Source organism: Mirounga leonina, unplaced genomic scaffold, assembly GCF_011800145.1.
Source record: "Mirounga leonina isolate KUSES-001 unplaced genomic scaffold, KU_Mleo_1.0 Mir_447, whole genome shotgun sequence".
NCBI lineage: Eukaryota > Metazoa > Chordata > Mammalia > Carnivora > Phocidae > Mirounga > Mirounga leonina.
The window spans coordinates 2100476-2116347 of record NW_023270757.1 but is presented as its reverse complement, the minus strand read 5'-3'; the positions used below and the strand labels follow the sequence as shown (position 1 = coordinate 2116347).

Sequence of the window (15872 nt, the reverse complement as noted above, 5' to 3'; positions counted from 1 at the left end):
TATTTCCCACCTTGGCTGCACCATTTTACATTCCCGCCAGCAAAGCCCAAGGATTCTAATTTCCGCACATCTTCACCAACACTGGTTATCTTCTGTTTGTTTATTTTTAATAGCCATCCTACTGGATGTGATGTGTATCTCATTGTGGTTTTGATTTTGTTTCTATAACAATTAGTGATGTTAAGCATTTGTTCATTTGCTTATTGGCCATTTTTATATCTTCAGAGAAATGTATATTGAAGTCTTTTGCCCATTTTTTAGTTTGGCTGTTTATATTTGTTGTTGAGTTGTAGGAATTCTTTATATATTCTGGACATTAATCCATTATCAAATCTGTGATTTGCAAATATTTTCTCCCATTCTGTGGGTTGCCTTTTCACTCTGGTGGTGGTGTCCTATGATGCACAAAAGCTTTCAATTTTGATGATGTCAGTTTATTCTTTGTTGCCCTGGGTTTTTAGGATCATATCCAAGAACTCGTTGCCAAATCCAATATCATGACGCTTCTGCTTATGTTTCCTTTTAAGAGTTTTATACATTTAACTCTAAGTTTTTGATCCCTTGAATTAATTTTTGCACATGGTGTAAAGGTAAAGCTATTTTTCTTGTATGTGGCTATCTCGTTTTCCCAGCACAATTAAATGGCCCTGGCATCCATGTTGGAAATCATTTGACCATATAAGCAAGAGTTTATTTGGGGGCTTTCTATTTTATTCTATTGGTCTATATGTTTGTCTTTATACCAGTACTATAATGTTTCAATTACTATAGATTTGTACTGTTTTGAAATCAGGAAATGTGAAACCCCCAAGTTTGTTGTTCTTTTTCAAAATTGTTTTGGCTATTCAGTATCCTTGAGAGTTAGGGATGGACTTTTCTATTTCTACAAAAAAATAAAAGAAGAAAAAGTCACTGAGATTTTAATGGGGATTGTACTGAATCTATAGTTCACTTGGGGGTATTAACATCTTCACAATATTAAGTTTTCTAATCCGTGAACATGACATAGCTTTCCATTTATGTTTTAAATTTTTTAGCAACATTTCGTAGTTTTCAGGGTACATGTTTTTCATCTCCTTGGTTAAATTTATTCTTAAGTATTTTATTCTTTTTGATACTGTTATAAATGGAATTGTTTTCTTAATTTCTCTTTCAGATTATTAGTGTAACATCTGACTCATTTTATTGGCCAAAGTAGTTACATAGCCAAACCCCAAATCAGGAGGTAGGAAATTACAGCTCACCCATCATCGAAGGCCACTGCAAAGTTACATGGCAAAATGAGTCAATGCAGGGAGGAATGAAGAACGGGGTTCTGTACCAATGATATCCCATAAAGAACTTCTTACAGTCAATTTTAGCATTCCAGGGCCCTTCAAAGTAGTCTGCTTCAAGCACTTTAACCAAACAATTACTGTGAAAATGTTAAAAAAAGGGGGGGGGGGCGGGGGGACAAAAGGAATGAGCAAAGGAAGGGGATAACAAGATGCCTAGGTAAATTGCTGGTGCCCAGCTGAACAAGCAGCAGGTATAGAGGAAAGAACACAAGGCAAGGAATCAGAAGTCCTGTCACTTGATCTTAGGAAAGCATCTTAACATCTCTGGGCCTCAGTTTCCTCCTCCGGCATTAGGCTAGACAATCTCTAAGAACCTTTCCTGTGTTAACCCCGCATCGTATACAAATTCTAATAGTGTTTCCCCCAGAATAGAAAACAAGCCAACATTGGAAAATTCCTTCTCTTACAGATCCATAGGCACAGACATCCATGCAGGTAGCCATTCTTTTGTCTCACAGATCTCATCATTTTCTGCCTTACATCTCAGTTTTATTAGTGTGCTTTGTTTTTTATCCAATACCAGCTAGGATCTCCTTGCAAGAGGGAAGATAGTCCTATCTTATCTATCCCAGAACAGTAGACACAAAATCAATATTTTTTAACTGAATTGAAGGAAAGCCACCACTATCTTTAATTTTGAATGATTTATCATATGTTTTAAACGTCTATATATTGACAGGATCATATGGTTCTTATTCTTCTTTTTACTAATACGGTGTATCACATTGATTGATTAGCAAATATTGAACCACCCTTGCATCCCAGAAATAAATCCTACTTGATCGTGGTGAGTAATTCTTTTAATGTACTGTTGAATTCAATTTGCTAGTATTTTGTTGAAAATTTTTGCATCCATGTTCATCAAGGATAGTGGCCTGTAATTCTCCTTTTTAGTGGAATCTTTGTCTGGTTTTAGAATCAAGGTAATGCTGGCTTCATAGAATACAGCAACCTTTCCTGATAAAAACCCTCAACAAAGTAGGGATAGATAGAACATACCTCAACATCATAAAGACCATATATGAAAGACTCAGCTAGTATCATCCTCAGTGGGAAAAAACTGAGAGCCTTTCCCCTATGGTCAGGAACAAGACAAGAATGTCCACTCCCACCATTACTATTTCACAGAGTAAGGGAAGACTTAACCTCAGCAATCAGACAACAAAAAGAAATAAAAATCATCCAAATTGGCAAAGAAGAAGTCAAACTTTCACTATCTAAAGATGACATGACACTCTATGTAGAAAATGCAAAAGACTCCACCAAAAAATTGTTAGAACTCATACATAAATTCAGCAAAGTCATAGGATATAAAATTGGGGGTGGGGGAATCAGAGGGGGAGATGACCCATGAGAGACTATGGACTCTGAGAAACAAACTGAGGGTTCTAGAGGGGAGGGGGGTTGGGGGATGGGTTAGCCCAGTGATGGGTATTAAAGAGGGCAAGTTCTGCATAGAGCACTGGGTATTATGCACAAACAATGAATCATGAAACAGTACATCAAAAACTAATGATGTAATGTATGGTGATTAACATAACATAATAAAAAAAAATCAGTGTGCAGAAATCTGTTCCATTTTTATATACCAGTAAAAAGCAGCAGAAAAAGAAATCAAGGAATTGATCCCATTTGCAATTGCACCAAAAATAATAATATACCTAAAAGTATTCTAACTAAAGGAGTAAAAGATCTAATGATGTACTATATGTTGGCTAATTGAATTTAAATAATAAAAAGAAAGATGCATTCTAAGAAAAGAAGAAGTAAAAGATCTATACTCGGAAAACTATAGAACACATATGAAAGAAATTGAAAAGGACACAAAGAAAGGGAAAGCATTCCATGCTCATGGATTGGAAGAACATTGTTAAAATGGCTATACTACCCAAAGCAATCTACACATTTAATGCACTCCCCATCAAAATACCACCAGCATTTTTCACAGAGCTAGAACAAACAGTCCTAAAATTTGTATGGAACCACAAAAGATCCCAAATAGCCAAAGCAATTCTGAAAAACGAAAACAAAACTGGAGGCCTCATGATTCTGGATTTCAAATATATTACAAAGCTGTAGTCATCAAGACAGTATGGTACTGACACAAAAACAGACACACAGATCAATGGAACAGAATAGAGAACCCAGAAATGGGCCCACAACTACATGTTCAACTAATCGTCGACAAAGCAGGAAAGAATATCCAATAGAAAAAAAGAGTCTCTTCAACAAATGGTGTTGGGAAAACTGGACAGCAACATGCAGAAGAATGAAGCTGGACCACTTTCTTATACCATACACAAAAATAAATTCAAAATGGATGAAAGACCTTAATGTGAGACAGACAGGAAACCATCAAAATCCTAAAGGAGAACAAAGGCAGAAACTTCTTTGACCTTATCCATAGCAATTTCTTACTAGACAAGTCACCACAGGCAAGGGAAACAAAAGCAAAAATGAACTATTGGGACTTCATCAAGATAAAAAGCGTCTGCACAGCAAAGGAAACAACAAAACTAAAAGACAGCCTACAGAATGGGAGAAAATATTTGCAAACAACATATCTGACAAAGGGTTAGTATCCAAAATCTACAAAGAACTTCTCAAACTCAACACCCAAAAAATAAATAACCCAGTTAAGAAATGGGCAGAAGACATGAATAGACACTTTTCCAAAAAGACATCCACATAACTACCAGATACAACACTCATCATCAGGGAAATACAAATCAAAACCACTATGAGATATCATCTTACACCTGTCAAGATGGCTAAAATTACAACACAAGAAACAACAGATGTTGACAAGGATGCAGAGAAAGGGGAACCCTCTTGCACTGTTGGTGGGAATGCAAACTGGTGCAGCCACTGTAGAGAATTTCCTCAAAATGTTAAAAATAGAACTACCCTATGATCCATCAATTGCACTACTTACTAGGTATTTACCCAAAGGATACAAAAACACAGATTCGAAGGGATACATGCACCCCAGCGTTCATAGCAGCATTATCAACAATAGCCAAACTATGGAGAGAGCCCAAATGTCCATCCACTGACGAATGGGTGAAGAAGAGGTGGTACACACACACACTCACACACACAAACAATGGAATATTACTCAGCCATTAAAAAGAATGAAATCTTGCCATTTACAATGACATGGATGAGCTAGAGTGTATTATGCTAAGTGAAATCAGTCAGTCAGAGAAAGATACTATAGGATCTCACTCAGATGTGGAATTTAATAAAGAAAACAGATGAACATATGGGAAGGGAGAAAAGAAGAAAAGGAGAGAGGGGAAACAAGCTAAAAGGCACTCCTAATGATAGAGAACAAACAGGGTTGATGGAGGGAGGTGGGTGGTGCATGGGCTAGATGGTGATGGACATTAAGGAGGGCATTTGTGATGATGAGCACCGAGTATTGTATGTAAGTGATGAATGACTGAATTCTACTCCTGAAACCAGTATTGCTCTGTATGTTAACTACCTAAAATTTAAATTAAAAAAATAAAAAGTAAACTTCCAAATAAATTATCTGTGAAAGCTAAGTTGTTGAGGACACAACAGCAAATTCAGCAAGTACTCTCAATTTAGAGAAACTTGGTTTCTTCTTACAACTGCAATCAGTTTACCTTAATAATTCTCTGCTACAAACCTTGGGTAGACACAATATCTAAGTTTAATATTTTAGAATTTTAATGTATCAGAGTATGTTCAGTGACTACATAGATAGATACATGTCCAATGCAGGCTTGGTAAGAGTTGTTAGAAGGCCAAGTTTCTTGACTGACAGAAAAATGAAATCAGTGTTTACAATTGTTTTCCTAGATTCTGTTGAAAAAATTTGGTTTGAAAACCACATACACAGTATAACAGTGGCAAATATTAGACTTTTACCACTTAAAATTTGATTCTTAACTATTACTATTAGCATTTTTTTCCAATTCACTGCATTTGAAGAAGTGATTTCTTTAGTATAAAATCAGTATAGGAACTAATTAACTTGAAAAATGTTCAATGAGTGAATATTAATGGCTTCATTTTTTTAAAAGTTCATACAAGGACATAGAAACAGGCACTTTGTGTACTCCAAGAATTTTTCCTTAATTGAATAAAAAATAGTTACCTTCCCAGAATTCCTGAGTAGAAACATCTATTGGCCTGGAAATGGCACACATAAGAAAAATGCCATCGAAATTCTTAATCGCAGGAATCAAACTGAGGGTTGTTGGAGTGGGGGGTGGGGTGGGAGGGATGGGGTGACTGGGTGATAGACACTGGGGAGGGTATGTGCTCTGGTAAGTGCTGTGAATTGTGCAAGACTGTTGAATCTCAGATCTGTACCTCTGAAACAAATAATGCAATATATGTCAAGAAAAAAAAAAAAAGAAGAAGAAGGTAGCGGGAGGGGAAGAATGAAGCGGGGGAAATCGGAGGGGTAGACGAACCATGAGAGACGATGGACTCTGAAAAACAAACAGGGTTCTAGAGGGGAGGGGGGTGGGAGGATGGGTTAGCCTGGTGGTGGGTATTGAGGAGGGCACGTTCTGCATGGAGCACTGGGTGTTGTGCACAAACAATGAATCATGGAACACTTCATCTAAAACTAATGATGTAATGTATGGGGATTAACATAAGAATAAAAAAAAATACAAATAATAAAAAAAAAAAAAGAAAGAAAAATGCCATCGGTAAGGAGACTACACCGTATGTGTGGCTTCTAAGCCACAGAGACACTAAAACAACTCATCAGATATATATCCCCATTTCACTCTATTAATGGCTTCTCTCTCTTTCATACTCTCCTTCTAGGCTGTCCCATCAAAGGTCACCCTACCCCCAATATCACCTGGTTCCATGGTGATCAGCCAGTCGCCACTGTCCCAGGACTGACACATCATATCTTGGCAGCTGGACAGATTCTTCAGGTTGCAAATCTTAGTGGCGGGTCTCAAGGGGAATTCAGCTGCCTTGCTCAGAATGAGGCAGGAATGCTCGTGCAGAAGGCCTCTTTGGTGATCCAAGGTAAGAAACCCTTCAGGCTTTGGAGCCGGGCTTAGTTCTTGAATAAGAAAGTCCACCTGAGAATCTAATTCTGTAGTAAAACAAAGTGATTTCTGATCTCAGTGGCTCCTAGAGCATGAAAATCAAAGCAGAACCATGTCTCCATACAATGAGGCCCTTCAGAAGAGCCACCAAGCTCCATCCCAGCAGAATCTGGAAAAGTCAGTGGGCCCTTCTGCTTCATCATGTTGCTACCACTGAGGACCAAGGAAACATCATGATATAGCAAAGCCAAGAAAGTTTCATTTATGCTTGCTGAACTAATAAGAATCACACATACACACACACACACACACACACACCCCTACATGCATGCAAGCGCACACATGCATGCGTGCAAAGTAGCCTGTTAAACTAATGCAAGTTTTCAGGGCGCCTGGGTGGCTCAGTTGGTTGAGCGACTGCCTTCGGCTCAGGTCATGATCCTGGAGTCCCGGGATCGAGTCCCGCATCGGGCTCCCTGCTCGGCAGGGAGTCTGCTTCTCCCTCTGACCCTCCCCCCTCTCATATGCTCTATCTCTCTCTCATTCTCTCTCTCAAATAAATAAAATCTTTAAAAAAAAATTAAAAATTAAAAAAAAAAAAAACTAATGCAAGTTTTCTCTGTTGGTTTGGTTAAAAAAAAAAAAATACCTCTTGATCCGAACTGCTTGGCTATTGCCTTCTCTCCTGGAGAGTCAGGCTGGTGCCAGTACCTGCTTATGGTGCTAACGAGTCTTCAGCTGCAGTCATGTGCTAAGTGTTTTGCAGGCACCTTTCCTGTGGTTTGTGCATTAACCTTCCAGGAACACAGGCGGGTCAGAAAGCCCTTGGGAGAAGCCTGGCTTTAGCTACACCAAGAAAAGGCTGTGAATGAACCTAAAACAGTGGGAAACAAACCCAGACTGGGCCTTGTTATAGAAACTAAGTGAGGCTTTCAAGTTTTCCATAGGCTATTTCTCCCTGTGGCCCATGGGTGACTATTTTTAGGGAAAGCAAAATTCTATTGCATGCATTCTAAAATGGGGGATTCTGCGGGAAGGGCCAGAATTTTGTGCCTCTGTAGCACACGAGGAGGGAGCAAATGGGTTTTCCCCCTTAAACATCCTCCCCTGCCATTTGGCTTTCTGGACAGGAAAGTCAATGTTGCATTTTCTTGCCAACCCGCCATTCTCTGCTGAAAACCAGAAGCCAGTGCCTATCTGCAAGATTTGTAATATATGACCTTGCAAATAAGCACTCACAGTTTACCAGCCCACAGTTACTTTTAACAGTTTTCCTACCAGTGAGTCCCAGACCCCCAGATAGAAAATCCACAGAAATTGAATTTCTTCCTGACGTCATTGTCACATGTAAATGAGTGCTCTCTGGGTAGGCTGTTTTTTTGGTAACATTTCCAAAGTTCAACTCAAATGTGCACGTACAAATGTGATTGTTAAGTATCTCTGATATTTTTGTATCTCTTTGTTGAAAAAGAAAGTCACTTTCTGGTGACCCACTAGGAAGAAAAAGTACTTTGGAAGTGTATTTAAGAATAAGGACTACAGCCACTGGTTAAGTACTCTGTATGTGCCAGTCACCGGGCTCCGCCCTTTGCTTTCATTATATCCAGTCCTCACAGTAACTTTGCAAGGTAGGGGTCTTGTACTCACTTCGTGGATAAGCCAACTGAGGCTCCTAGACGCCATGCCACTTGGCTACCTAAGTTGGGAAGGGAGCCCACTGGAGGACAGAGTGTCATTCTCGAGAGCTCCTCATGCCCACAGAGCATGGGCACTAATGCATGCAATCCTCTTTTCACCTCTGATCCTCCTCCTGTGACAGATTACTGGTGGTCTGTGGACAGACTGGCAACCTGCTCAGCCTCCTGTGGTAACAGGGGCGTTCAGCAGCCCCGCCTGAGGTGTCTCCTGAACAGCACAGAGGTCAACCCCACTCACTGTGCGGGGAAGGTGCGCCCTGCTGTGCAGCCTGTCGCCTGCAACCGGAGAGACTGTCCTTCTCGGTGAGTGTGGCAGGCACTGGCTCAGGCCTCCCCGACCCCAACGCTGGGCCCTGACTTTTAGTCAAGTCGGTGGCTAGCCTCTGTCCAGTACTGCGTAGGGAGAGACACAGAGTACGGGCAAGGGGGCCTGCCATCCAAGGCACTGTTCTTTTCTATAGGCCCCGACTTGCCAGGCCTCTCCACCCTGCAGAAAATATCCCTCAGGATGGGCCTCCTCACTCGGCAGTTTGCTCCCTCACCACTCAGCGGGCTGAGGACTGCCTGGGGCATCCCAAGTGCCTGAGAAGGTCTGTTCAAGGAGCAGGAACATCCCAGGCCCAGAGCTCGCTGGCATCCTGCAATAAGAAATTTGCTCCCTAGGGGCGCCTGGGTGGCTCAGTCATTGGGTGTCTCTGCCTTCGGCTCCAGTCGTGATCCCGGGGTCCTGGGATCGAGTCCCGCATCGGGCTCCCCGCTCAGTGTGGAGCCTGCTTCTCCCTCTCCCTCTCCCTGCTGCTCTTTCTTTTCTTCAAAGGGGGTTGCATCCTGCGGAAGTCAAAACAAATCTTCCTTTTCTATAGTGGCCTCCATGTTGGATATACGTCCTCTGCCTCTGGCCCCAGAATGACACCCACCGTCTCTGCCCCTTACAGCTTTGAGAAGCTGTGAGTCCCACAGAGCACCCTACCCCCAGTTTGTAGGCAGTCGCTAAAAGGATAATGGGTGGGCACAGAGCTGGCACCAGCATGGCATCCTGAGCCTGGGGGGACTTGGCTGGGCCTCGCGATGCCCCCTTCCTACCTGTCCGTGGGACTTTCACGCACTGCTCAGGCACCCGCTTTGTGTTTTGCCAGCTGAGTCACAAGGAGCAGCTGAAACCAGGAGCCACTCAATGAAATATGAAACATGCTCATTAATATCAGCAGTTTGACTTGCTGACGGGAAGGTTTCCATGGGAATGATTAATGTCCTTTTATACCCTTCCTGAACTGTAACATAGCCATACCTTGCCTTTCTCAAACCCCCCACCCCAGCTCCTGAAAAATTGCTGAAATGTATATTTGGAAATAAAAGTTGATTGAAATGCAGGCCTGACATTCACCGGGGATATAAGGGGCTGGAAGACTGCCCTCGCCAAGCTATTTGAAATGAAGATGAAGTTTCGGACGTGCCAAGGACTTTTTGATTTGCTGCAGTGATGGTCAGAGTCAATCAGGCTCATTTACTTCTGCAAATGAAATAATGGCCAGGTTGGCTTGGGTTTCAGTGCCCCCAGGAGCTTTACACCACCTCGTGCCTGCTTCCTAAGTGGCTCTGCTTCTGGGGCTTGGAGATCTGCACACAGTCATCTCTCTCCAGGGCCAATGGATCAGGGGGGTTCCATCAAACTAAATAAGTCACAGATCCAGATTCAAAAGGAATTTGCTCCCTATCTCTGCTGCTTGCCTCTCCTTTGACTGGTTTCCCTGCCAGGCTTCTTGGGCACTTCAGCAGCCTTCTCTGAACAAAACAAGGTTCGCCCTGGTTGTCTCTGAACAGGGCCGGAGAGTCCTGCTTTGACCCAGGTGACCGTTCCGCCATTTCATTTAGATAAACTTTGTCTCAGGCATTAAAACCCAAGAATGGTCTTTTTCCCTAGATTGAATAAGATGGCTGGAACACCCCAAGGCTTTTCCGTTTCCCCCAAACTGTCCCCCTTTCCCCTTTTCTTTGAGAACTAGCCCACGGTGCAAACATTCACAGAGAGCCCCTACGGGTTTGTATCTGGACCAAGGATTCCAGCATGTTTCCCAAATTCCAGCTTGGCTTTATGAGACAAGCCATTTGCGCAGTCCTGGTCAGTCTCACTTCTGACGATCCAAATTGTAGCCAGAACCTAACATCCTGAGAAAGGACATGCTCCACGTATGTAGCCCTCGAGGAGGTATAAGGCCTGTGCACTGTGACTCATGGGAAACTGCTCCACAAAGCCAGAAGGAACTTTGCCTATTTCTCGGGGATTCAACAAAATCCAGTGAGACATGGGTTGCAGAAGGTAGAAGAGAGAATGAGTACTAGCAGATAAAACACTGACTCAGGGGAGAGCCAGAGACACAGTTTGGATCTGACTGCCCTAGGAGACTGTCCCCCTTCTGCCATGCACTTGGACGGTTCAGGAAGTCCCACAAACACAGTGCAGCATAACTAGCTAAAGGACTGTCTTCCCAGAGCGTTCCCTCTGCAGGCTCGCGGCTTTGGGGGCCAGTGTCACGAGTGAGACAAGTGATGTGCAGACCACTCTTTCAGGATGCACCTTTGCAGTCGATTTCCAAAGGCTATTTGTTTTCTGTGGCTGAAAATTACCACAAACATGGTGGCTGAAAAGAATAGACATTTATTTTCTCACAGCTTGGAAGGCCAGAAATCCACAATCACGATGTCAGCAGGGCTGCACCCCTTGCAACTTTCTCAAGCCTTGCCAACGTCTGGTGGCTCCAGGCATCCCTCAGCTCGTGGCCACATCACTCCAGCCTCTGCCTCGGTGGTCACACTGTCTCCTCCTCTAATCTCTCTTTCTCTTCTAAGGACATTTGTGAAGGCAGATAATGTAGGATAATTGCATCTCAAAGTCCTTAATTATATCTGCAAAGCCCCTTTGTCCAAATATGGTAACACTCCCAGCTTCCGGGGATCTGTTGTAGATATCTTTTGGGGGACCATTTTCAGCCTTCCACTCCATGTGTATCATGCCCTGAGATTAGTAGCTGTGTGGTGAGAATAAGGGGATGCCCAGGCTCTTTTCCTGAGAACATATGGCATCATTCCTCTGCCCAAGCCTGACCCTTTGCTCTTCCTCTCCCCAGGTGGATGGTGACCTCCTGGTCGGCCTGTACCCGGAGCTGTGGGGGAGGCGTCCAGACCCGCCGGGTGACCTGCCAGAAGCTGAAAGCCTCTGGGATCTCCACCCCTGTGTCCAATGATCTGTGTACACAGCTCGCCAAACGGCCAGTAGACACCCAGGCCTGTAACCAACAGCTCTGCGTGGAGTGGGCCTTCTCCAGCTGGGGCCAGGTGAGAGGATTTTATTTGAAAGATAAATCTAAAGGTGCGGACCCTGCCACGGTAGGAAGTAAAAGTCCACCACTGCCAGTCCTCTGTGATATCAGACCTTTCACATCCCATCTGTCAATCAACTCACCTGCCCAGTGTCCTTCCAAAAGCTTAGTGTTTCTGATGATTCTTCTCTAATACGAACATACGTCCCACAGCCATTACACTTTCCCTATTGATTTCCCCCCCCCCCCCCCCGCCAAGCTCATCCCTTTATCAGATTATTAGCCAATCTTCAGCAACCGCTTCTTCAGACTCATTTTCTGTCAGGCTACCTCTTCCCACTGGTTGTCCTATGGCTGATGATTTAAAGCTCTGATGAGATCCATCTGGGGGGTGCAGGGTGTTTTGGGCCAGGGGTTCTCAACTGGGTTAGAAACTGGAGAAACTTCTTTAAAAGACCAATGTCCAGGCTGCACCTCCCTGAGATTCTAAGTCAGTTGCTAAGGGGCGGGATCGGAGCATGGGCAATTTTCGAAACTACACGGGAGATTCTGGTATGCAGGCAGCGTAGAGAACCACTCTTCTGAGCCAAGAAGAGTTGAAGCCTAGCTGGATCACTTTGAAATCACCAACTCCTTTCTCAATTCTCTGCCAGAGGATGGCCAAAAAAGTCCCAGGTTCGCTCAACACACAGCAGAAATGGGGGCTCATAGGACCCCCGTAGGGATGGGGCCTCTTCTGGATATAGGAAGAAACCACAGGACCCTGTCCATTTGAAAAGGAAACTTTATGGTTAGTTATAACCTAAAAAAATGTACACAAAGTAAAGATTCTCTATGGGAAGAACAAACCTGAGCAATGATGGACACTATGCCGTGACAGAAGCAGCCTCGGAGGGATGGGAGGTGCCGATAGTCACCCTACCATTGATCTCACATCATTTCTGGGCTGGGTGGGACTGAGCACCAGTCAGGAATTCACATTGTAATTAGAGGCCTAGGCTTTCCCCACTGCAGGTACATAGGCTGTTTAGAGAGAGAGGAGTTTTCCTACTCATCTGACCCCTTCTCTGTTTTAGAATGTTGTTGGCACTGAAAAAAACAATCCAGTGTGGTGCTTGGGGGAAGTCACGTAATGGCGTATGCGTGGTTCCCTTCAACGTCTGTGTTCAGAACCCACCGGGGACCTACTTAGCAGCTAAGAGCTGCCTGCCAGCGCTGATAATCAGCTAGTACTCACCCCGTTGGTGGGGTGACATCTGTTGTTTGTCAGAGGCTGGCACTAATTGCTAGGCTAACCATTCTGATTGGTCAGGCATAGTTTGTGATTGGTTGGTGTCTGAAACATGCTATTAAGCTTGGCCTGCTGGGACAGCCCAAAACTACCACAAGGCTCTTGATTCTTTGTGTAACTGTACAAACTAATGTGACGGAATGTCTTGGGCAGCTAGCAACTCGAAACATGTTGGAACTGGCTGTCTACACATTACTGCATTCATGTTCCTCCGTCCCCACCCCGAGGTGTGTACTTTGAAAAACAGTCACTTGGAACTTCCCATTAAGTTAATGTACTGTGGCCATCTCTAATGAAGATCAAATGTTATTTGGAGGAAATCTGGCCACAGAATTCACTTGCAATCCATAAGCCATTTGTGTCCCAGGTGAGTCCGGGGATAATGCTCAACACCGGCCAATCAACACACTCGGCCTGAGGCTCCTTTTTGGCACCTTTACCAACCCCCCTCATTTCCAGTGACCTAATGTATGTGCTTCATAATCAAAGAGGCATGAGCTCCCTTTTGCTCTGATGCCTGGGGGATATCATCTTTCTCTTACCTGGAAAAGCCCACTTCTGCTAGCTTTCATTCTGCCCAAGGCAGCTCTGCTTCTAGGCCCTCAAGGCTTACTGGCAGTTTGTGAAATTACAATTAGGAACAGACCTGGCTTCACACGGGAGATGTTTCTGCATTGTATCATTGAGGTGACTAAAGGGGACATATATCGTGCGCGTTGATCATTCTCAGTGATTACTTTTTCTAAAAGAGAGAAAAAAGGTCCTTCCCCCTTTCTTGCCTTCAAACAACACTCTCATCCCCTTCTTTCTTCTAAAAGCTCTAGGCAAGTATGTCTCAAGCTTTAATGTGAATCACTTGTGGATCTTGTCAAAAATGCAAATTCTGATATGGCAGGTCTGGGCAAAGCCTTAGATAATGAATTTTTTTTTGAGGTATAATTGACATATGCCCATTATATTAATTTCAGGGGTATAACATGATTTGATATTTGTATACATTGCAAAATGATCACAATAAATCTAACATCCATCACCATACATACTTAGAAAAAAACTTTTTCTTGTGATTTTAAGATCGAGTCTCAGCAACTTTAAGATATACAATACAGTATTATTAACTATAGTCACCATGCTGTACCTTGCATCTCCAGGACATGTTTACTTTATAACTGGAAGTTTGTACCTTTTGACCCCTTCCACATATTTCACCTACCCCCACCCCCCACCTCTGGCAACCAAGTCTATTCTCTGCATTTATTATGGTTGGGGGGAGGGGTTGTTGTTTAAATTTCACATATGAAATTATACAGTATTTGTCTGTCTGCCTTATTTGACTTTTGTGCCCTCAAGGTCTATACATGCCATCACTAATGGAAAGATGTCATTCTTTTTTATGGCTAAATAATATTCCTGTGTGTGTGTGTGTGTGTGTGTGTATACACCACATTTCCTTTATCCATTCATCCATTGATGGATACTTAGGTTGTTCTGTATCTTGACTGTTGTAAATAATGCTGCAATGAACATGAGGGTCATGTATCCTTTCAAGTTAGTGTTTTCATTTTTTTTTTTTTTATAAATACCCAGAAATAGAATTGCTGGTTGATATGGTAGGTCTATTTTAAATTTTTGAGGAACCTACATACTGGTTTTTATAGTGGCTGCACCAATTTACATTCTCACCAACAGTGCATAATGGTTCCCTTTTCTCCACATCCTCACCAACATTTATTTCTTGTCTTTTTGGTACTGGCTGTTCTAACAGGAATGAGGTGATATCCCATTGTGGTTTTGATTTGTATTTCACTGATGCTTGGTAACCTTGAGCACATTTTCATGCACCTGTTGACCATCTGTATGTCTTCTTGGGGAAAATGTCTATTCAGATCCTCTGCCTTTTTTAAATTGCATTGTTTGGTTTTCTGCTATTGAGTTGTAAAAGTTCTTTATGTATTTTGGATATTAACCCCTTATATGATTTGCAGATATCTTCTCCCATTCAGTAGGTTGCCTTTTCATTTTGTTGATGGTTTCCTTTGCCGATGTAGTCCCACTTGTTTACTTTTGCTTATGTTGCCTTTGCTTTTCCTGTCAGATTCAAAATATAATTGCCAAGAATGATGTCAAAGAGCTTACTGCCTATGTGTTCTTGGATTTCTGTGATTTCAAAAATTATGTTCAAGTCTTTAATCCATTTTGAGTGAAATTTTCTGTATGATGTAAGAGTAGTCCAACTTCATTGTTTTGTATCTGGCTATCCAGTTTTCCCAGCACCATTTATTGAAGAGACTGTCCTTCCTCCCTTGTATATTCGGGGCTCCTTTGTCATAAATTAATATATATGTGTGGGTCTAATTCTGGGCTCTCTATTCTGTTCCATTGACCTGTGTGTCTGGTTTTATGCCAAACCATACTGTTTTGATTACTATAACTTTTTAATAGTTTGTAAGCAGGGAGCATGATGCCTCCAGCTTTTGTGTTCTCTCTCAAGATTGCTTTGGCTATTTGGGGTCTTTTGTGGTTACATACAAATTTTAAGATTGATTTTTCTATTTCTGTGAAAAATGTCATGGGAATTTTGACAGGAATTGCATTTAATGTGTAGATGCTTTGAGTAGTATGAACATTTTAACAGTATTGATTCATCCAATCCACGAACACAGAATATCTACTTACATCTTCTTCAATTTCTTTCACTCGTGTCATAGTTTTCAGTTTACAGGTCTTTTACCTCCTTGAGTAAATTTATTCCTAGATATTTCTTTTTGATACAATTATAAATGGGATTATTTTAATTTCTCTGAATTTGTTATTAGTCTAGAAATACAATAGACTTTTTTTATTGATTGCATATCCTACAACTTCACTGACTGGTTTGTTCTAAACGGTTTTGGGGGCTCTTTAAGGTTTTCTATATAAAATGTCATCTGCACGTATAGTGACAGTTACACTTCTTCCTTTCTAATTTGGATTCCTTTTATTTCTTTCTCTTGACTAATTGCTCTGACTAGGACTGCCTATACTATATTGAGTAAAAGTAGCAAAAGTGGGCATCCTTGTCTTGTTTCTGATCTTGGAGGAAAGGCATTCAGCTTTTCACCTCTGAGTATGTTACCTATGGGCTTGTCATAGGAATTATTTTGTGGAGGTACATTCCCTCTATGCCTACTTTTTTTGCT

General features: G+C 42.3%; 1 protein-coding gene across 1 annotated transcript in view; it reads left to right on the top strand.

Moving 5' to 3' along the window:
- ADAMTSL1 (ADAMTS like 1) overlaps positions 1-15872 on the top strand; it is a 396511-nt gene that overhangs the window by 358267 nt on the left and 22372 nt on the right. Inside the window, exons 24-26 of the mRNA XM_034987936.1 lie at positions 6153-6365; positions 8208-8388; positions 11211-11418. Of these exons, the coding sequence (XP_034843827.1) occupies positions 6153-6365; positions 8208-8388; positions 11211-11418 (602 nt within the window). The remainder of the gene's footprint in view (positions 1-6152; positions 6366-8207; positions 8389-11210; positions 11419-15872) is intronic.